This window comes from Oreochromis niloticus, linkage group LG17, assembly GCF_001858045.2.
Source record: "Oreochromis niloticus isolate F11D_XX linkage group LG17, O_niloticus_UMD_NMBU, whole genome shotgun sequence".
Taxonomy (NCBI): domain Eukaryota; kingdom Metazoa; phylum Chordata; class Actinopteri; order Cichliformes; family Cichlidae; genus Oreochromis; species Oreochromis niloticus.
The window spans coordinates 16,916,113-16,937,579 of NC_031981.2; the positions used below are offsets into that span (position 1 = coordinate 16,916,113).

General features: G+C 42.5%; 2 protein-coding genes across 4 annotated transcripts in view; one reads left to right on the forward strand and one right to left on the reverse strand.

The window, feature by feature from the left end:
* Nucleotides 1-342, reverse strand: part of parpbp (PARP1 binding protein) — a 19,907-nt gene extending 19,565 nt beyond the window's left edge. The window contains exon 1 of one of the 2 annotated variants that reach the window (XM_005475893.3): nucleotides 209-342. The gene's annotated coding sequence lies outside the window, so the exon portion shown is untranslated. The remainder of the gene's footprint in view (nucleotides 1-208) is intronic. The other variant, XM_003448089.4, reaches the window with a different exon arrangement.
* A 127-nt stretch (nucleotides 343-469) lies between these two features.
* On the forward strand, nucleotides 470-18,249 carry nup37 (nucleoporin 37). 2 transcript variants are annotated; one of them, XM_003448060.5, is made up of 10 exons: nucleotides 470-609; nucleotides 2,247-2,419; nucleotides 2,500-2,621; nucleotides 6,612-6,684; nucleotides 6,882-6,976; nucleotides 15,704-15,794; nucleotides 17,289-17,464; nucleotides 17,543-17,593; nucleotides 17,879-17,972; nucleotides 18,073-18,249. In XM_003448060.5, the coding sequence occupies exons 2-10, from the start codon at nucleotides 2,264-2,266 to the stop codon at nucleotides 18,184-18,186; spliced, it is 972 nt and encodes a 323-aa protein (XP_003448108.1). In that variant the 5' UTR covers nucleotides 470-609; nucleotides 2,247-2,263; the 3' UTR covers nucleotides 18,187-18,249. The 2 variants fall into 2 exon arrangements, with proteins under 2 accessions (XP_003448108.1, XP_019202668.1); XM_019347123.2 differs by having other exon boundaries at nucleotides 500-768.
* The last annotated feature ends 3,218 nt before the right edge of the window (nucleotides 18,250-21,467 follow it).

A 21,467-nucleotide genomic window follows, 5' to 3' on the forward strand; every position in this document is an offset into this window, starting at 1 on the left:
TAGGTCTTTAAATACAGAAAGACATACCTGGAATTAATTTAAAGACTTAATTTTCATACAGGGACTCAGTGGCATGTAACACCTTCGATAACTTATAAGTATTTCACTGCAAAAATGTGTCCACATTTTACATTTACAACTATATACATACATATAACACAGCGTTTATTCACTTTACATTAAAAAAGACTGATTAAACAACGCAAACCTCTTAAATTGCTGCAGTCTTCCAAGAGCACACAGCCACGACACAAAGCAGCTGTTTTGAAATTTTAAATTGCCGATGACGTTGTTGCCTTTTGTCCAATCACCTCTCAGCAAATAGCGGGGGTGAGATTTTTCTTTTCGTAGAGATATTCAATTCTAAAACTCGAAAGCTAGCTACAAGTTCGTTTTATTGGACGTGTTTTAAATAAAATATTTCAGTAACGCTTATGAATTTTCTACAGTGCTTTAGACTTTCCCCCCCAAAATTCTGTCGCTATAACTAATACCCAACCACCCTCTGACATTTCTACTCGATGGTACGTTCCGTGTCGTAATCGGAAGAAGATTGAAAACATCTCAAACGCGGGCAGCGTTTCGTTCAAGGGATTCATTGAAAATAAGGTAGTAAAGTCTGTCAGTTACTGCTGTATTCTGAGTTTAGATAGACCCTCACCATTAAGGGTTAGTTACGACATTGCCAGGCTGCGGTTTGACTGGTAAAAACGACAAGCAGTGCTCCCGCATTTAAACCAGAAGCACTCACGTTTTGCTTCTAGACAGGTGACATGTTACCACCATTATTATTATTATTATTCTCCCGGTTATTCTTCCACAAAAGCCACACTAGTTTAGCTGAGATATCATATTCACCTAGTTTTCCTTCACAGAAATAACATGAAAAGAAGCGACCTTGTTGTAACTCAGCGAGAAAAAAACGTAACTCATAAGCAGTAACACAATTTTAAGCACTGTCTATATTTGTAGGGGGGGGGGAGAGAGAGAAAAACTACTCAGTGTGTATATTAACTGCGCCGAATCTAATGTTGATCAATGTAGTTTGGTAAAACATAGCCCAGCTGTGTCCTACTTGCTGTGCATGAGTCTGTAACTACTGGGATATGAAAAACAAGAAAGTTTTTGATTGACGTTTGGTTTTTAAGATCCTTAGCAACTGTAACCCTGCAGACTTTTTTTTTCTTTTTTTATTGAACATAAGCAAAAATACTGATTTAATTTAGTTAAGTTTAACTTTATTTTTTATCTGCAAGATACAAAAGAGGGTTTATAAATCCCCAGCTAGTATAGTTAACAAAAACTAAGATAAAAGTAGGCCTGAAAACAATTTTAGTTGACTGAAATAAAATCCAGTCTAGACTTTTTAAAAATATACATTCAATAAGGTCCTGGAAATGTTCTTGATATAATGGCATCAGTTGCAGCAGATTTGTGTGTTGTACCTCCATGATGTACAGCTACAACAAGTGGTTGTAGCTCAGGAGGTAGAGTATGTAGGTATGATGTATGAATGTGTGTGAATGTTAGATAGAAAGATAGGTGTAGAAACAAGCGCTTGTTTGAATGGGTGAATGATGCATGTTGTATAAAGCGCTTTGACTGCTCTAGTAGAGTACAAAAACGCTATATAAGAACAACTCCATTTACCACATCTAAGGTGCTCTGTTGAATTGAGATCTGGTGAGTGTGGAGGCCATTTGAGTACTGTACTGTTGAGTACATGTTCAAGAAACCAGTTTGACATGATGAACAGCTTCTGATGGTCAACTGTGGCTCAGTGATCAAATTGTGATAAACCAACCAAGAAAATATCCCGCATTACCAGCCTGAACCATTGATACAACGCAAAATAGAAAAACAGTGGGTCTGTTTTGCATTACTTAACAGAACTGACTTATTTTAAGACATTTTAATTAACACAACATTTATTTTGTGCCTGACTATTTTCATTCGATCCCTTTAAGCGTTAAGACAAACCTAATGTTATTTATCCTAAAAGTTGGGAGCTTGTTTTGTTAATCAGTTAAAAATCAAGTTAAACGCACCCTTTAACAAAATAGCTTAATATCATCATATATGTAGTGTTGAGACTTTTAATTATCACAGTTATCATGACTGCTGGTACATTTACCGATAATAATCTGATCAATAAACTGATGTTCTTGTTTAAAAGTGGTTTTAAACAACAGTTATTGATGATCATCCTAATCATTTCCTATCGGTTATCCTTCTGATTCCTTCAGTGGAACGTACACGCAACATGCAGGAGGACTCAAGCCACAGTCCCAGCTACACCGTGCCATGTGACGACTACGTTCATGTGGTGGAGTTCAGTCCCTTCAGCTCCGGTACCCCGGCATCTCTCCTGGCCTATGGTGGAAACCAGTACCTGGTGGTGGGCACCTGCCTCTTCCAGGTTAGAGATACAGTCTCACATGTTTTGGTTCACTGAGTGCACATCTGTTTCCTTCTCTGAATGCAACTTTGCTCCTACAGGAGGAGGATGTGGAGGTCGAGGGAGTTGAATTCAATGTTCTTCGAGCTTTTCACCATGAACTGCGTGTCGACGCTCTAGCCTGGAGCCCTGAGTCTCGGCTGGACAGGATACCCACTATCAGGTACTAGGCCACCTGCATCCCGCGTGCTTTGGCCTTCTTCTTTTTTTGATATCCAAATCAAGTCTTTTTATTAACATCGTTCACTTTGTAGCTTGGTGGCTTGTTTAAAACTCTTCATGTAAGCTCTTTCTGAAACATGAATGAAGACACCCGTGTTCAGCTTCAGGAGCTGAAGACATTAATTAAAAACATGGGTAGTCACTTTTGAGCTTGATTGAAGTTTCTCATGTGATGTTGTGCGTATATTATTCAAGATATTCCCCAACTGGTTAGCAGTGGTTCCCTGATGTTTCTGGTTTTCGCTGGGTTAAATCAGTTGCCTCCAGCATAACCTTTTTGTGTATGCCAGCAGATTCCTACAGTTGCCTGTAGGTTTTCATGTGATATGACCACCAGCTCCAGTGGTTCCTTAGGTTGCTTAGGTTGCTAGCAGGTTGCAACAGTTGCCTGTAGTTTTCCATGTAGGTCTGCAAATACTCGCCAACTACTAGGTGAGTGACTGTAAAATTTAAAAAAAAATGTAATGCAAACTGGAAATGGAAAAAGTTCAGCCATGTTATTTATTAACCGGTTGGAATATATACACATTCTTACCCAAGCAACAGGTGGTTGACAGTGTCCAAGCCAATGTAACTGGTGCCTTATTAGCAAAAGACATTTGGTTGGACATTTGTAGCTCATCTGTAGGTCATGGACCTCTTTTTGCGCGAGAGGTCACGATGAGGCAGGATTAGGTCTCCAGCCAACTTTCACTTCCACATTAGACATTTACGTCTTTTAACATAACAGGATGACTGTTGTAAACACAGTTTTTGGGACCAGAGAAGAGACATTTGCAGCGAAAGCACACCAGCCAGTGAAAGTAGTCATCACTGCCTCTTGCTGTCACACTGCAACTGCCAGGATGTGAGCAAAGTTGTTTCTGGTGCCTTTGGACAGGAGGGAAGTAGCCCAAGCAAAGATTGTTAGAAAGCAAGAGTTTCCGCCTAACTGAAGCGGTGGATGGGAAGGTTTCGCGGTCCCCCTGGAGGTGTTTAGCCTTTCTGTAATTGAAAAGGAAAGGCAGCTGGTCTTCTGTGGTTTACTCCACAGGACCCTTGAGCCAGCCCTGTGACGTGCGCACTTGTTATTGCGCTGATGACTACCCACTCAGGTTCCATCCCTCCCTTCAGGCTGCACATAGCTGTGCCTTCCAGGAAAAGTACAACGTTCTCACGGGTTTGCCTCAAGTGGGGGCCCAGAGAGAGTAACAGAGAGGGGAGAAGAGGGGCCTCGAGCTGCCACCACAGCAGCTTATAATGAGAACAAGCCTGGAGACTATTAGAACCACAGACTTCCACTGAACACACACATTTTTCAGCCTTGCCTGTCATTTACTATATACAGTGGACAACAGGCTGGCCTTTATCAGAGAGTTAAAGGCACAAAGAGAAGACGGAGAGAGGGACGTGAGAATGACGTGACAACAAAGACCCCCAACCAGGCTCAAACCATAGAAGCTAAAGTTCATGTTTGTGGCATTTTACCCTCAGATGCCCTCAGAGATGATTGCAGCTTGGATTAGTAGGCAACCAGAAACGGACATGCATCAGTAAATTACATGCTAATATATTCTGTAGTTTGCACAGAACATATTTTAAAACCTCAGCTTGGCATCCTAGTTTGCTGCATGCATGGGTATATTTGCAAGGATGTATTCTTTTTATTAAATGTATTTTCTAAATTTCTTTCAGCAAATAATAGAAGTACTCTGACAAATAAATAACTGATGGATATCGTATAATCCTATAATTCCAACTCTACTGTCTTGGGTTCCTTTCATTGTTTCAAACAGAGTTATTATAGTTTTGTATTTTGTGATTGGTTTTTATATTTATTTTATCCTGACATTTTATTTATGTTTGGTTTAATTCAGCCTTGCTTTGTCAGATAAAAAAACTAAACCAGAGTTCTTGCTCCTCCACATCAAAAGTAGGCAGCTGAGGTGGTTCAAACATATCTTACCAGAAGGAGGTCAGGGGGCAGACACATGACACACTGGAGAGATTTTATCTCTGATCTTGGAATGGCTCGGTGTTCCCATGGAAACGTCGAAGGAGGTGGTTGGGAAGAGTGAGGTTTGGACATCTCTGCTGCCCAAACAACCCGGACCAGGTTAGGCAGAATAAGTTGCAGTGATGGTAATATAAGAAGAGACTGAATAGCATTAAAATGGGGGGAGTCTAAGAAGAGGCATGGTCTGATATCCCCGCGTTGGTGTTCTTCCTCAAACACCAAAACTAATGTTGTTCCAGGGTTAACACTGTGATGCTCACACCGCACACCAAACCCTAACCCTAACGCTAACCATGTCCCCAACAGCCCTGTTTTTTTTTGTTTGTTTTTTTTTCCCGAGTGGACATTGGCAGCTTTTTTTCCATGTCACAGAACTATGACATATGTGATTGACCAAGATTAATTATGATGATTCAGGAAGAACGCCAACAAGGGGATGTCAAGTACACCCAAGGCAGAGAAGCCCAGACCTCCCCGACCACGTCTTTCAGCTCATCTGGGGGAACACCAAGGTGTTCTCAAGCCAGGTGGGAGATGCGATCTCTCCAATGTGTCCTTTTAAAAATGAAGTTCCAGTTTTATTCAGCTGTATCTGAAAGTCTTAGTGTTCGACGACATAGCTCCTGGAATCACTGGGACGCTGGGGATCAGACCACTGGGCTTCCACCCATAACTACTGTCCGACTTACTGGACCCATGCGGTGCTTCTTGTGCGTTGCGGACCCACAGAAGGCCAGGTCCACATTCGTCTTTGGGCTGCGTCCAACTGGCCCTCATAGGCTAAGGCCCGGCTACCAGACGCTCTTTCTTAGACCCCTCTCCCCGGGCCTGGTTCCAGGGGGCCCTGGTAACCCTATCCTGAGCAAAGTAAACTGGCTCCTTGTTCTCTTGTTCATAAGGGTCGTCTGAATCACTCTTTGTCTGGTCTCTTGCCCAGGACCAATTTGCCTTGCAAAACCCAACTAGGAGCAAATGCCCCCTCAACATAGCTCCTGGGATCAGTGGGGCACAGACCTCCCCACCACAATAAAGCAGGGATTCATAAATGTAATGATTACAAGATGAAAGGGGAAAAAATTCACATATGCATACAGTATATACACTCTAAATGTTGCTTCTTTTTTATGTAAAACATTAAGCCAAGATTCTGCTAATTTTGGTCAGGCAGACCTTTCAAAGATGTTCTCACTTTCAAAAACCTATCCTTTTTCAACCTCTGTGGGGTTGAAATGATGGCACAAGGTAGAGTGAGTTTATGTCAACAAAACAAAAATCCACTGGAGTTTCCCCTTTTTATTCAATGGGAATGGCTTTGACATTTAATTTTAAAAAAGGCAAAACGCCAGCGTGTGTTCCATGTTTTACAACAAACACTAATACGTAGGTTGAGAGGGCCTGTCCTAATATAATCTAATCTACTGTAGCAGTAAAACCCTGGAGCACGTTAAGGCTGTTTGTAGTGACATCATGCCAAATCCATCTGTGCCTGTGCTCGAAAATGTGTGAACTGCTGTCTGTTTATTCTGGTGATATGTGTGTGTTTTTCTTGTCATAAGTGAGTTAGTGTAATTGTGTGAATAATTGCAGGCGCTGGTATATACGAGGACTGATTAGAGGGGAAAGTCCTCTGCCTGGCTCTGCACAGGTTTTTTTGAACAGAGGCGTGCACAAATGGCGTGAGGATTCTTATTTTTCTACGTGTTTATCTTAGCTTGCAATCAGAATCTCCCTGGCAGTGTTTCTACTGATCGGCGTCCAAGTTTCTACCACACACACACACACACACACACACACACACACACACACACACACACACACACACACACACATAGAGTCTCATCCAGAGGTGTCAGTGTAGGTGGTTGCATGATTTCGTTTGTCATCGGTCTGACTGTTTTGATGCTCACTCTGTGTTTTTATGCCCTCTCTTTGCAGGTTGTGCACGGCTGCAGCTGACAGAAAGCTACGCCTGCTGACTTCTGATCTTCAGGATAGGCATGAAGTCAAGGTAATACAACATCTGGAGCGCATTGGCCACAACTGCGCTTGTCATTTGGCATCAAACTTTTGCTGCTTAGTGCTGACGTTCAGTGCTTAGCAATAGAGGAAGTAGTTAAACTGCTAGAAAACATTCATTTAACAACTTATTGATTGGTATATTTTCTGTTTTTGTTCACACGTTTGTTTTTCCCATGCTGTCACTAGGTAATGGAGGGTCACACCAGCTACATTAACCATTTGGTGTTCGAGCCCATGGAGGGGAAACAAATTGCTTCCGTCAGTGATGACCACACTTGCAGGTCAAACCCGTTTTATTGCCGTGTGTGTGCGTGCGTGTGTGTGTTCCCAGCTTCTGATTTTCAGTTCTGTTCTCTGTTAATGGTGCAGAAAGTTCTGACAGTGTTTCCACAGTGAAACACGATGCTAAGCACAACATGCTCCAGTGTGACTGTGCGTAAGCACAGAGCTGCTTTGTAGCTTTTCTAGCTAATTGGTTAAATATGGAAATCCAATTAGCTGCAGAAAGATTTTCCTCTCTCTAAAGGGGGGTGGGTGTCCCGTAACAGGGTCCCCAAAATTTCCTTTTCAATTAAGCCGAGAGGAGGGGAAAAAGTGTGTCAGTAGCTGGGGTCACCACAGGGACAACCCCTGTAACATTGTGAGGCTGGTTCTGCTGCAACATACAAGCATGTCATTTAGCTTTTACTTCTGGCTGCCCCCTTCAGCCACATAGCCGTCAGTATTAGCTGCCCTGGAGGTAGTTAAGTCATATACTTTTAGCTAGTTATTTCAGCTAGTGTTGCTTTTTATGTCAAATGGCAGCAGCAGCATTGTAGAAACTCTAATATTTTTAGATTCAAACAAAAAAAATGCAGTTAGTTGGAGATAACGGACTGGATATAAAGATGAACATAGCTACTCTTACACCACCTATCATGGAATAAGGGGTGACTAAGTAAATCAAGACTGTGGACACATAGTAACGACTCCATGCACCAAATCCTACTCTGCTTTATGTCAACCAGTTGGGGAATATCTTGAATAATATGCGCACAACATCACATGAGAACTTCAATCAAGTCATAAATTGGGTTAGGAGTAGGCTTGTTTTCACATAGTCTTTTTATACAGTTGGACCTGATTGAGTCGACACCTTCTGGCTAATAGAAAGAAGAAAAAGTTTTGTTTTTCAGACCTGACTGTAGACTGCATATGTAGCTATGTTTCTCTGTGAAGACCTCCAAAATACGAGGCCTTGTAGATCTCAGAGGGGAGTCTGGTGTGGGAATGGAGAGTAGACCTTTAACTGAGGAATCCAGTGTCTGGGATGGGGTGTAGGGGAGGAGAAGGTTCTGATAATTACTGGATTTGTAGCTGAGAAGAAGGATTTTACAGGAGACCTACCTTGACTGGGAGCTGGTGGGGGTGATGGGTTAGCAGGACTTGGTGCAAAGAACTTTCCAGAGCAATGACTTGGAAGCCACAACCAAGAGTTCAGCCTTATTGTTGTTCAGTTAGAGAAAGTTGGTTGACATCCAGATTTTGATATCTTCCAGGCAGTGAATCCAAAGCAGAAATACCTTCAACATGCAGTTTTTTTACTGGCTAGTCTGGTTGCTGAAAGACTTCAAGTGTTATAGAAGTATATTTGAAACGACTGCTCATTTCCCTTGCTCTGTGACCTCAGTAAACACTTTCCACATGGCTTTATGATCTCAGTTGCTAGTTTCAGGCCTTATCAAATAAAAAGTGAAGATTATCATAATTTTAAGAGTTACAAACGAGCATTATCTAAGTCCTTCCTGTCTTGTTCTTATTTACACAGGTAGTGCCATGCCTTGCTTTTCGTGTCTGGTTTCAAAACACCAAGATATGAAAGCCCAGGCATGCAGCTAACCACTACCAATACCTTGTTGGCATTTACTACCACATCACAGACAGTCCTTTATCATGCTGGCATTAAGAGAGAGTTTAATCTCATATTCTGAAAAAAAAATGCTATTAATACCTGTACCAGTTGATGTGGATTCTGAGGTGGAGGATATTTTTCCAGTAATTTATTGTGAAACTATGTGCGTTTGCGTTAGTATTGTATGATTTTATTTGTCTTGAGAGTCAAACTGCATTATAATTCAGCATTTTTTTTTTAAATTGTGCCTTCTTCTTATGTTTTCATTTCCACAAATAATGGCATCATATACAGTGCTTTGAAAAGGTATTTATGTATTTTTTTAGAATCATGGCATAATTTCTTAGATTTTCTCCGTATTTGTCACATTTACTTCTTTCACATCATCAAACAAATACTAATATTAGATCTCCAAACCTTTGTCCTTCTGTGTAACTTGAGTGCTCTTGAGCTTCAGGATATCAACTGATGGTCAGAAATTTTCTGGTAGAGAGCAGAATTCATGGTTTCATCAACTACAGCAAGTTGTTCTGAAGCAGCAAAGCAGCCCTAGACCATCACACTACCACCAACATGTTTGACTGTTGCTGTGATGTTCTTTTTATGAACTGCTGTGTTAGTTTTATGTCAGATGTAACGGGACTCAAACCTTCCACAAAGTTCAGCTTTTGTGTTGTCGGTCCACAGAACATTTTCTTAGAAGTCTCGGAGATCATCAACATGTTTTTTGGCAAATTTGAGATGAGCCTTTGTGTTCTTATTGGTCAGCAGTGCTTTTCTTCTTGAACTCTCCCATGGATGCCATTTTTGCCCAGTCTCTTTCTTATTGTTGAATCATGAACTCTGACCTTAACTGAGACAAGTGAGGCCTGCAGTTCTTTAGCTGTTGTTCTGGGTTCTTTTGTGACCTCCTAGATGACTCATCGATGCACTCTTGGGGTAATTTTTGTCGGCCGGCCACTCCTGGGAAGGTTCACCACTGTTTCGAGTTTTCTCCATTTGTGCATAATGGCTCTTACTATGGTTCGCTGGAGTCTCAAAGCTTTAGAAATGGGTTTTTAACCATGACTTTGTTTCTCAGCTGTTTCTTTAGATTGTGTATGATGTGTTACTTTTTTGAGTGATTCTTTTGTACCCTGCTCTCTGTAAGAAATTATAAAGGGGCAAATAATTTTTCACAGCCCTTTACTTGGTCAGTTTTTGACTGTCATCAGCGTAGTGATCGGCCTGTCCATTCACATCTGAACAAGTCTCCTCAACTCTTTTCCTCCGCTCCCTCTGCCGAGTGTCCAGAGAAAACAGGAGTGCGCTCTCTCTGCTGAAAGATTTAAATTCTGTCATGTTGAGAAAATATGGGACGCAGGAGGAAGACAGAGGAGGAACAAGGGATAGATCAAGTTAACAGGAGACGACCTTCCAGTCAGCCCACACAAACTGAGCCTCGATATGTGAACAGGAAAGAAAGGGAGGGAGGTTTCTATCTGCATGTATAGACTCATGACCTCTCCATCAGTCTGTTAGCTTTGGCTGGAGTGCCTCTACTATAAGTTTGTTTAGTGTTGTCATCACTGTCCCCTGCAGCTGTGGGACCTCTGCTGTTTCCAGTATGCAACCTGACGCTGGAGCATCAAGGTGGGGAACCAGACTGCACTTCCTCAGAGATGGAGTCTTGCTTCATGTAGTCTAAACAACTCATGGTGTCAGTGTAGGTGGAAAGGGTGTGGGTTATGCCACCTAGAGATCACGAGGGCACACTGCAGGGTCCTGAGAGGATTTGGGGCTGACTGAGTTCACCGCTGAACTCAGGAAAACGCCCACCTGCTGCTGCTGCTGCTGCATTATGTGTATGGTTTAAAGCAGTATATCCTGTTCTCACTGATAATCTGTTTGTTTTTTCCTCAATCCCTCATCTTGTGTAAGGGGAGAAAAAATTACAGTACTGTGATAGCCTGTCCTCGATTACTGGTTCCCAACCTTTTTGGGTCCCTATAAGATTAGTTCAAATAACCCTCTGTAACCCCACCCACTCAACATGTTCTGAATTTGTTGTCATGGATTACAAACCTGACCTTATTCAACACTTTTAGTTACATAAAGGTGGATATTTTGTTAATGTGGGCAGCTTCCATTACTGCTGCCTTTTTTTTTTCTTTTTTTTTTTTAATAAGTAATCTTGGAAGTTGGGAAAATTGTGTGAATCCTGTGTGATCATGTGTTTTAAAGTCAGTAGAGCGTAAGAAATGCTATTTTTATAAAACATTTAATACATTTTTTTTGTTTCTCGCTCTGTGATGTCAACAACTAAATAAGTCGTTAACCAACATTTTCCACCTTTCTCAGTTGTTTCTGGGTCTTGAGAGAGCATTCCTGTCACCTTTTCACACTCTGGACCACGTTTTTTTTAGATTGGTCTTAGCTTATAAAGAAGAAGCTAGATGTTTCTAGATAATCGAGATTCAGTGTTGCTTCCTGCTAACAGATTTGTCAAATTACAGACTTTGTGCCTGACTGATATTTTCCCATAGATTTATATAGGAACTGAAATATTTTTGCAATTATAGCTATCGCCATCTGGGGGCTTTATGGAAAAAAACACACACAAAAAACAGCCATGTCCATCTTTTATATACAGTATATGGTTCCAGCTGTCCTTTTAGCCTCATCAGAAATGGTGTTACTGGAAGGATGAATGTCAAGAAGCCATTCTAAAGGAAGGAAAACCGGGAGAAAGGCTGAGGTATGCCAAATTATTCAAGAACTGCACTGAAAATCACTGATTTGATGAAGTGATGGATCCAAACTTGAAATATGTACGGAGGCTTTAGGAGAGAGGTACAACAGTGAGTATCTGGAGCCATTGTAGAACACGGTGAAGGCCCTTTCATGGTTTTGGGGCTTGATTTCAGCCAGTGATGGTGGGGATCTTGTCAGATTTTTAACCACCATACAAAACCACCTGGAAAGCATCTCGTTATCAACAGCTTGAATGATTTCAAACACTCTGCCAATGCAGTAAAAACATACCTGAGTAGAAAAACACACAAGGGAACACCATCAGTCATGGATCGGCCTCCCCAGAGCCTGAACCTCAACATCATCTTAACAGACAACTGAACAAAAGGCAGAAACATCCAAAGAAGAGCTCTGAATGTCCTTCAAGAAGCCCGGAGAACTATTCCTGGAGACTACTTAGTAATTGAGTTCAGGTTGTGTGGAAGAACAAGGGAGGTCACACCAAATATTGACTTTTCAGTTTGTTAGCCGTATATATTTGTGTTCCCTGTTCATGTAGTGACCCTTCAAGGTACCAGGAATATGATTCTTATTTCTCACCTTTGATTATTTATTCTATTCTCTAAAACAAATTGGGTCACACAGTGCTAACGGCATTTCCCGTTTCCTTCATTTATCCGAAACCCCAAAAAACCACAACGCTCCAACCTTATTGTTTGCTCACTTAGATCACTTCCAATGTCCTTTTCATCTCTGTTGTTGTACATGGAAGCAGAGAGTTATTGCTTGATGTAGTGTGATGCAATAACAGTGCTTTATCAGAAGCGGTGACGTGTGTTTTCGTGTCTCATGTCTTTCACCTCATTCGGCAGAGGTTATGTTTTTTTGGGGAGCTGGCGTTCTCCATTTGAAGGGGAGAGCGGTTGACCGCAGTTTGGCCGTTGGTGGTGTAGCGTGCAATTGAGCTCTGCTTGGCTAGTGGTCTAAAAGAATAGGGTTTAGTCGTTGTTTTCCTCATGTGGTCTGGGGGTTTTTCCTCTCTCTTTTCTCTTTTCTTTTTTCCCCCCTCCTTCATTCTCCACAATGGAGGCCCAGGCTGCACATGGGCAGAGGAAAGAAGCCTAGAGTTTTGACAGCACCCTATCCTACTGCCTGCACGGGAGACGAGGCAGGAAAAGTTGAGTGTTTACTGTGGTCTTCATCTGAGACGGGGCATATCCTCCCCTACACCGCACCGCTGAGGACATCAATCTCTCCAACAACACACTTGACATTTAGATAGTCTTTGGAGGTACTTTATTACATGATGTCTTTTGCATGACCTCATCAGTCAGCGCCTTCCCATGCTTCACAAGCATTTGTTTTATATTCCCAGAAACACTTGCAGCCTTCCCTGTGCCCCCATCTCCACCTTTTCTTCTAGTTCAGATGTGGTTAACCGTAGATCCAGGTCTCAGGAACCGCAGCTCTCTCAGTCCAAGTGATTCATTACATCCGTGGTGTTGCTGAGCTGCTTTTGCGATCATACATCTTATTTAGCTGCTGGAGCCACACTCTAATTAAGATCGGTCCTAATCCTCCCAGAGCTCTCTGTTTCATTTGCATAAAGTAGGATGCTGTTCAACTTTTCTCCGCCACGCTTCCCCAGCTGACATGCGTTTCGCCGCCATACACTGTATTCCACAGAAAATGAATGGCAGCGGGCCGCCCACAGTGAAACATTTGGTGTAATGCAAGTAGAGCATAACGCCGACTCAGGCGAGGGTGCTTAGCCCCCTACCTCCATTCCACTCCAACCCACCTTCCTCTGCCCCTGCTGTCATAGCTCAATGTAATATGAGGCTGGCGTTTTTTCTGTAAGAGGAGTCCAGCATAAGTCTGTCTGTCTTCGAAGCTTGAAGGCCCAAATCTGAGAAAAGAGCCCATTTTCCCTGGAAAAGGATGAAGACAACTGTACCCTGCTGCAGATTAGAGGCAACCATGAACTTCAGTGAAAAGACGCCACCCATTATTTACTCACCAGCCTTTTACTGTGAAAGCCAGGCATGTTTCCACAAAGCTGCAGATTTATTGAAAAATCAAAATCTTTTTTTAAAGATGATTTTGGTGTGTGGGAACTAGAGATCCCAGGTTTTCCAGTTTGGATTTGTTGGCTTAGTCTATCTGCTGATATCAGTATCAATCCAGTGTTAAAGTAACAATGCTATATTCCTAGCTCCAACACGATTCACCAGTCTGGCATTAGTTGGTATCTTTGCTGCTGTGATCTTTATAGCAACAACAACCAGCAACTCACAAATACAGCTAACCAAATTTTGTGCTGAAGACAACAAGAGTTAAATCAACAGGAACAATATCCATCCATCCATTTCCTTTCACGCTTCCAAAGAGGTTATAGTAGCGGCAGGCAGACCGAGGTATTCTGAACGTCCTTCTGCCCAGATGTTTTTTCCCTGTGTCTTCTGAGAGATTCTGAGACACCATCAGCCCAGATGAGATATATGGTCATCCGCCACTTTATTGGTTAAATCTGTTCCACTGCTCATTAACACGAATATCTAATCAACCAATCACATGGAGGCAACTCAGTGCATTTAGTTAGTTAGATATGGTCAGGCAAAGCATCAGGATGGTGAAGAAGGTGATTTTTTTAACGTGGCATGGTTGTTGGTCTGAGTATTTAAGAAATTGCTGATCTGCGATCTCTAGGGTTTACAGAGAATGGGTCTGAAAAAGAGAAAATATATGAGTAAGTAGCAGGTCTTTGTGCAAAACAGCCTTGCTGATGTCAGAGGACAATGGCCAGAATGCTGCGAGCTGATAGGACAAAAAAAAAAAAAAACAACCCAAAAAACCAACAGTAACTCAAATAACTACTCACTACAACCATGGAATGCAGAAAAGTATCTCTGAACGAACCGCACGTCTCATCAGATGGCCTGAAGCAGAGGACCACACTGGGTACCCCTCCTCTGAGCGAAAAACAGGAAACTGAGGCTGCAACCCACATAGGCTCACCAACATTAGACGATAGATTAGAAAAGCGTTGGTCTGATGAGTCCCAGATTCCTCTCTGACATTCAGATGAAAGGGTTAGAATTTGGTAAAACCAACATGACATCTTGGAATCTATCCTGTCTGATATTAACTTATCAGGCCAGTGGGGATGGTGTAATGGTGTGGGGGGATATTTTTTGGCACACTTGTGGTTCTTTACTACCAATTGAGCATTGTTAAAAACACCATAGTGTGCCTTTCTTCCGATGGCTACTTCCAGCGGGATAATGCACCATGTCCATGACAGTGAGTTCACTGTACTCTAATAACCTCCACAGTCACCAGATTTCAATCCAAAAGAGCTTCTTTGGGATGCTGTGGAATGAGAGAATGACATCATGGATGTACAGCTGACAAATTTGCAGCAACTGTGTGATGAATCTGTGCCATGAAGAATTAAGGCAGTTCTTAAGGTAAAAGGGAGTCCAACCCAGTGCTAGCAAGGTTTATCTAATAGTCTCTCCAGTGAATTCTGGGACTACCAGGGGCATGTCTAGAGAACTTTCCAGGGAGGCATTCTGATCAGTCCAGACAGCTTGCAGCCAGCAGTAACCCATTTCGACCTTGTTTACTTGGTCATTTATCCAGACTCATGAACACAAGTGAAGGCTGGAACGTAGACAACTTATAAATCAAGAGCTTCACCTTTAGGCTCTCTTTACCACAACATCTGCATGCAGTTTCATGCTCCACCCTCCCATCACTCAAGACAAGATGATGGTGCAAGTTGAGGGAGTTTGATAACTACTGCAAACATACACAGCTGCAGCAAACACAGAACCATATCAGCCGTATCTGATCCAAATATTGGATCATTGCATGCCTTAATAGGAATAAGAAAACTCAGGGCATTATATTTGCAAAGGTCAAGGCTGTGTGTGCCATTATGCTTTTGCATTTAGCACTACTGAGAAAGAAACCTTTGGAAGGTCAATTCGTTCTAATGTTATGTAAGCGCTAAGGGTGGCTCAAAATCCCATGCTATTTTTAGGCGCCTGCTCTAAAGCCCCATCTTTGCTGTTAATTAAGAGGTAGTGGATTTTGTTTTTGGATTTTAGGCCAAGAACAGTTCACATGTCAAACTGAATCAATCCGTAGCACAACTAATTAGAAATGATTAGAGCCCTGTGTTTTTTTACCTCCTACACAATAATGAGACAGTTATACAGGTTTTGGCAATTAATTCTCACAGCACTTGCGAACACAGTGTCAGTTCCAATACTCTGGAAACAAAGTGGGTCAAACAAGGTGCCTCACTCTGAGATCACTCTGCATTTTATTGGTGTCCATTTTAATCTTTGTTGTCCACGTGAATTCATGTCTGCAGGGTGTGGGACCTGGATGGGAATGAAAGCGCTACTTTCCGGCTTCAGTCTCCTGGCATCAGTGTGTGCTGGCACCCAAAGGAAGTCTTTAAGGTAGGAGTTGCCTACTCTAAATCTGAGGTAAAACCCCTGAGTAGTATAGATGGTTTACAGCTGGAGGGTCAGGTGTGAGGTCAACTTTATGGATGCCCTCACTCCTCCTAGACATCCTCATTGTTATCAGAAACACTTGACGTTCACGTGGGTGGTCAAATAAGCCAAATAAAAGATTCTGCCCAGCATTCAAATATAGATTTTGGTGTGAAATATCTTGATGTGGTGCCCAAAGCACACATTTGGGTAAAAGTGCTTCAGCAAGCCACAACAAAAAGCCTGCTGAAGTGTACAGAGGAGGGTGAGAAACAAAAAAATATAGTTCTTAAATCCTTTTATAATGTTGCAGAGTCCAACAGAGTTCATTCTGCTTAATTTCTACTTTCTATACTGTTGCATGCTGGGACGATATATTGCACACCATATACATAAATCAGTATATATTTCACTGAAGCTCCACATCTCTAAACCACTGTCTCTGTCAATATGGTTTTTACTGCATAAAGTCATAAAGTCAAAAATAAAAATACAATAAATTATACACTAAAAACCATAAATCTGTCAGCTTTGTTTGCACAAAAACAAACGCCAGGATGTCCTGCTCAGCTAGATCTGAAAGCAAGTGAGAATAAATGACTGAATGATTGGGCAGCTCTTATGTGAAAAAATAGGTTGTTCCACAGATTAGGAGCCGCCACCGAAAAGGTCGTATCGCCTTTGCCTTTGAGCCTGGAAGTAGTAACATCCAAGAACAATTGGTTCCTAGACCTCAGTGCTTTGGTAGGAGTGTAGAGCTTCTACGCCAAAACACTGAGACTCTTAAAAACAAGTAATAAAATTTTAAACTGGATCCCGAGATGGACTGGAAACCAGTATAGGGAGGCCAATACAGGTGTGATGTGGTCACACCATTTCTTTACTGTCAGAAGGCGAGTTGCTCCATTTTGTAGAGCCTGCAGGCTACGAAGTAACGACTTAACAAAGCCAACGTACAAAGAATTAAAACAGTCTAATCAAGAGGTATTAAAGGTGAGAATTACTCTCTCAAAGTCATGTTGAAGGAGATTGTCCTTCACCTCACTGAAGAGATTTAATTGAAAAAAAGCTCATCTTGTTTCCCTGATAAAGACCTTTCACGACCTCCCCAGTACCCTTAATGACGAGTTTTGATGCCTCAGTGTTTGATGCCCATACTGTAAAATATGTGGAGTAGCTAGTGTATCACCATCACTTTTTTAAGTACCATCACTTTTAGGAAATCTCTATGAACTGACAGGATATTTGGTACCAGTTGTTTTCTGTTCATATAACCTTGGTATCACCTTGGTACAGAGGTTTAGTTGTGCTCCAGTACCCACCATGCATCCGTGTCATCTTTGCTACCTTTGTTGCAACCAAAACGAGCACCACTTTCAGAATAAAGCATGAATTTGGTGCAGAAGTACAAAGTGTTGTGAAATCCCTGATACATTCATTACGTCCTGTGCTCTCTAGTTAATGGTGGCAGAGAAGAAGGGGACGATTCGCTTTTATGACATGGTCACCCAGCAGGCCATCCTGTCACTGGAGAGCGAACCGCTCATGTCGGCAGACTGGTGCCTCACCAACACGATCAAAGTAGGCGGGGTGTCGGGCAGCGACTGGCTGATCTGGGATATAACTCGATCCAGGTGAGAGGATGTGTGGTGCTGATGCTGCTCGAGGTATTGATTTGGGATGTGTCTAAGTCACGTTTTTGTTGTTTGCAGTTACCCACAAGAAAAAAGACCAGCTCACATCGATAAAGCACGGCTGTTTAGGTGAGGAAGGTTCTGCCATAAGCCTTATTGCTTTGGTTCATACCTGCTCAGGTTTCTCCATTAAATCTGGTCAGTCTGTGATTCGCTAAAAAATATTTTAATTTTGTTGAAATTGAAAGATTTGGAGTTTTCTTTTTGGTCTTTTTACAAAGACCTGAATTGGTTGGCATCACAGAAGAAACTTTCATGATTTAACGCAAGTCAGTTTCAGGAGGATGATTTTATGTTTCAGACAGTAAATCTCCAATTGTGTGAAGGCTTTCAGGACATTGTTCTTCTCTCCAGGTGGTCTCGAGCCAATGAAAACCTCTTTGCCACCACGGGATGTCCAGGAAAGATCAACACTCAGCTGATCATCCACCATCTCGGCCACCCGCAGGTCTGTGTGTGCTTTCCATAGTTGTTATGGGTTTTTAAAAAATTAAATTTAATGTGCTTTCCAACCATCAGCTGAAGTCACGCACCTCATGTCGTTACAGCCAGTGGCGATCGGGTCGGTGACCGTCGGATCAGGCCTCAGTTGGCACCGGACGTTGCCGCTCTGTGTGGTCGGCGGCGACAGGAAGCTTTGCTTTTGGATGACTGAGATGTAGACATCTGTTGTGGAAACCTGCGTCCTGTTTCTGTTTGTGCTCAATAAAATATTTTTCCAGGTATTCGTGCAGTTTGTGTGGAATTTGATGGGAATTGGCTGCACGCTCGAGCTTTGTTCTTCTCATTTCTGACCACCACTTCAGGTCAGCTACAGATAAACGGCAGGATTGTCTGGTTTATGCCGAGAACTTGTTTTTCATTTCTCAGAGGAATGACTTACATCAGTTGTCTGTTATGTCCTGCCAAGAGAGCTGTAGTTCAAAGGAATGTGTCCGAGTGCCAACTCTACACTTCACCAGTCAACGTTGTCCTCGTACAGGTGTTTTCTCTCCCTCTTGGCTTCTGAATTTGCTTACTATCCACGGTGGACCTTGAATCATATCACGAGAAGTGTAAGCACGGGAAAAGCTCAGGGAGGCTCTGAAGTCTGAGGTCATTTCAGGTTATCTTAAGCTTCAAACTGAGCAGTTACGTGAGGATTTAGGAAGAGGAAGAGGAGCAGATGTGCCTCACCTGACCTTGATGAAGACTCGGGATGACTTGGCAGCTGCTCGCAGTAGAACAAAGATTCATTGTACCATCACAGGAATGCCTGCGAGTTTTCAAAGCGGTTGTACGACCGCTCAACTGCAGCGGGTGCTGGTGTAATTAAACTGATCGTGAATCATTCGAGGTGGCAGGTGATCGCTTCAGCTTCCACCTCAATGCACGAGCTTTATTTCAACGTAAATGTCAGCTCTAACACTGGGTTATATTGGACGCCGACGTCGGTGTGACAGAGCAGGAGCGAGCACCACTCTTTCAAACCAGTCCATCAGCCTCCTATATTTCTTGGACAGGAGGCGCTGACCACCATCCACAAAGCATAACATGCTACTGCTCTCCCGGTCCACTTTTTTTGTTTGAACAAGTCCAATGTGGTCGCAGCTCTCTGGGTTTTGCTGTGCTTTAGGTGCGAGCGGTGTTGGAGCAGCTGCGTATACAAGACCGATTCCAAAAAAAAGTGGAGAGGCTGTGTGAAATGCAAATAAAAACAAAATGATTTGAAAATCATTTAAAGCCTGCGTTAAACTGAATATTCTGCAAAGCCGACGTATAAAAAGATCGAAGCCGAGTAGTGTCACCTTCCCACTGTGTTGCATCACGTCTTACTTTAACAAGTTCAGCTGCTCAGCAGTTCGGGCCTCCTTTTGTTATATGTTTGTATCATAACGTGCCAAATATCTTTAATGGAGGACAAGTTTGGACTGGAGACAGGCCAGTTTGGCGCTCGGGCTCTCTCAGTGCAGAGCCGTGCTGTCAGAGTACGTGCACAAAGCGATTTGGCATCATCTCACAAAGTAAGCAAGCTCTGTGATACCTGCACATATCCTTCATTATCTATATCCTGTTCACTAATGGCCTCTGAAACAGTCTGGGCAGTAGCGTTTCTGGATTTTATTCGTGTCTGCTTTATATTTGCTGGGTTTGCAGAGTTTGTGGATGCAGGGGTGAACTGTGTGCACCAATGATGGTTTTCAGGGGTGTTTCTGAACCCGCTGCAAACATATCAGGTTACATTATTTTGAACTCCAACCCACAAAGCAGCTTCTCTAAAACGTTCACTTTTAATACACGATCATGTTTACCTCATTATTAATAAGATAGATTTTTTTTTTTTCAGATCTTTGAAAAATGTATTTGTACTTAAATTTTTTATTCATTTAACTGTTGTTATTCAGGAAAACGCAACTCTTTTGATGTCATGGCCAATATGGCTCAGTAATACACACAAATACTGCAAATATGAAGTAAATAAAGAGACTTCTGCTTCTTTCTTCAGCTTCTCCCTTTTGTGGTCATGGCAGCAACAGATCATCTGCTTCCATCTCACTCTATCCCCACCATCCTCTGTCACACCAATCCTGTGCGTGTCCTCCTTCACTAAATCTTCTCTGTGGCCTTCCTCCTTGCCTCCTCCCTGGCACCTCCATCTTCAGCATCCTTTGTCCAGCATATCCACCATCCCTCCTATGCACATGTCAGCCTTGCCCCTCTTACTTTGTCTGCAAACGGTTCCCTCTGATCTACTAACTCTGTCCATTCTGATCACTCCCAATGAAGATCTTAACATCTAAAGCTTGGCCTCTTTGTCTTTTTATCAGTGCCACCATCTCCAAAAGGCACATCATAGCAGGTGTCACTACTATCTTGTGAACCTTGTCTTTCTGTCACAAATCACTCAACCCTGCCTGGACTCTTCTCCTTCCCACTCGTACGCTTTCACTCCCATCTTCATCGTCACAAATGCCTCCTTTTCATTTCAGGCACCCAAAAGCATGAGAAAAAGTTGTCACAATTGTCTTGGACCAAACGGGGGGGTAGCAATGCTCAGGCGTCTACATTTACAGCCTGAAATAAGGGTCTCAGATGTTTTAAAATTACTTCAAGGCCATTTAGTGAGACAGTGCATACGATTTAGTAGATTTTTTTTTAATTAAGTTTGAAGCCTCTTTCCAATTCAGGGCTGGCTTCTTTTTGAAAGGAACTGACTTCCTTTACTCATGTCACATATGTAAGTCAGTAATAGACCGAGAGTAGTCCTGTAAAGAAGGGTAAACTAGTGGTTTAAGACGGCCTTTCATGTGTGCACACTCCGCCTGCTGCAATCACAAACACGAGTCATAATCCTGAGCGGGTTTACAAATCCTGTGACTCAAGGTCGCCATCTGATGGCTGCCTGGCAGAACAGCAGGGAGGCTTAATCTTGTTCATGAGCTGTGTGGACTTCTCTTTGCTGAAAGCACGTCCTCAGATGTCACTCAGATGACCCCGGCGTTACCTTTTGATGTAACCTGAATGAAGCTTGATCTCTTGCGGTGGCGGTGCTGTGTGGACTAATAACAAACTGTGAAACGGATGAAAGCGAGATCAGGCCGTCTTCAAATCCTCACAAACTTCTTTCTAATCTCCCGCCCTCAGATAATTCTTCTGCAGCCCTGCCAACTTTAAGCCGGGGGCTCAACACAAAGAGAGCAAAATAAAAATAATGAGGAGCATGATAGGGCGGGAAACAAAGAGAGAGATTAGAGCTCTTTGAGGCTGGTGTTTGATTTAATCTTGTGGTTGGCCTGGTTTGTTTGCGATGCTTTCCCAGAATGAAGCGATTATGCTGATCTTGATGGAGTAAGGAGAAAGAGTCAGTGAAAAAGGGTCCCATCACTTCTTTAGGGTGGTGTTGGCTCATCATCTGAAATGTTCATGCAGCCGGTATGCACTTTATGGAAGCTGTGTGTCAACG

Bases quoted from the DNA above. Each gene is read 5' to 3' on its own strand.
- nup37 (XM_003448060.5), top strand. From the start codon at position 2,264: ATGCAGGAGGACTCAAGCCACAGTCCCAGCTACACCGTGCCATGTGAC. The intron at 6,977-15,703 runs GTCAAACCCGTT...TCATGTCTGCAG, and splicing joins AGTGATGACCACACTTGCAG to GGTGTGGGACCTGGATGGGA. The intron at 15,795-17,288 runs GTAGGAGTTGCC...TGTGCTCTCTAG, and splicing joins ACCCAAAGGAAGTCTTTAAG to TTAATGGTGGCAGAGAAGAA.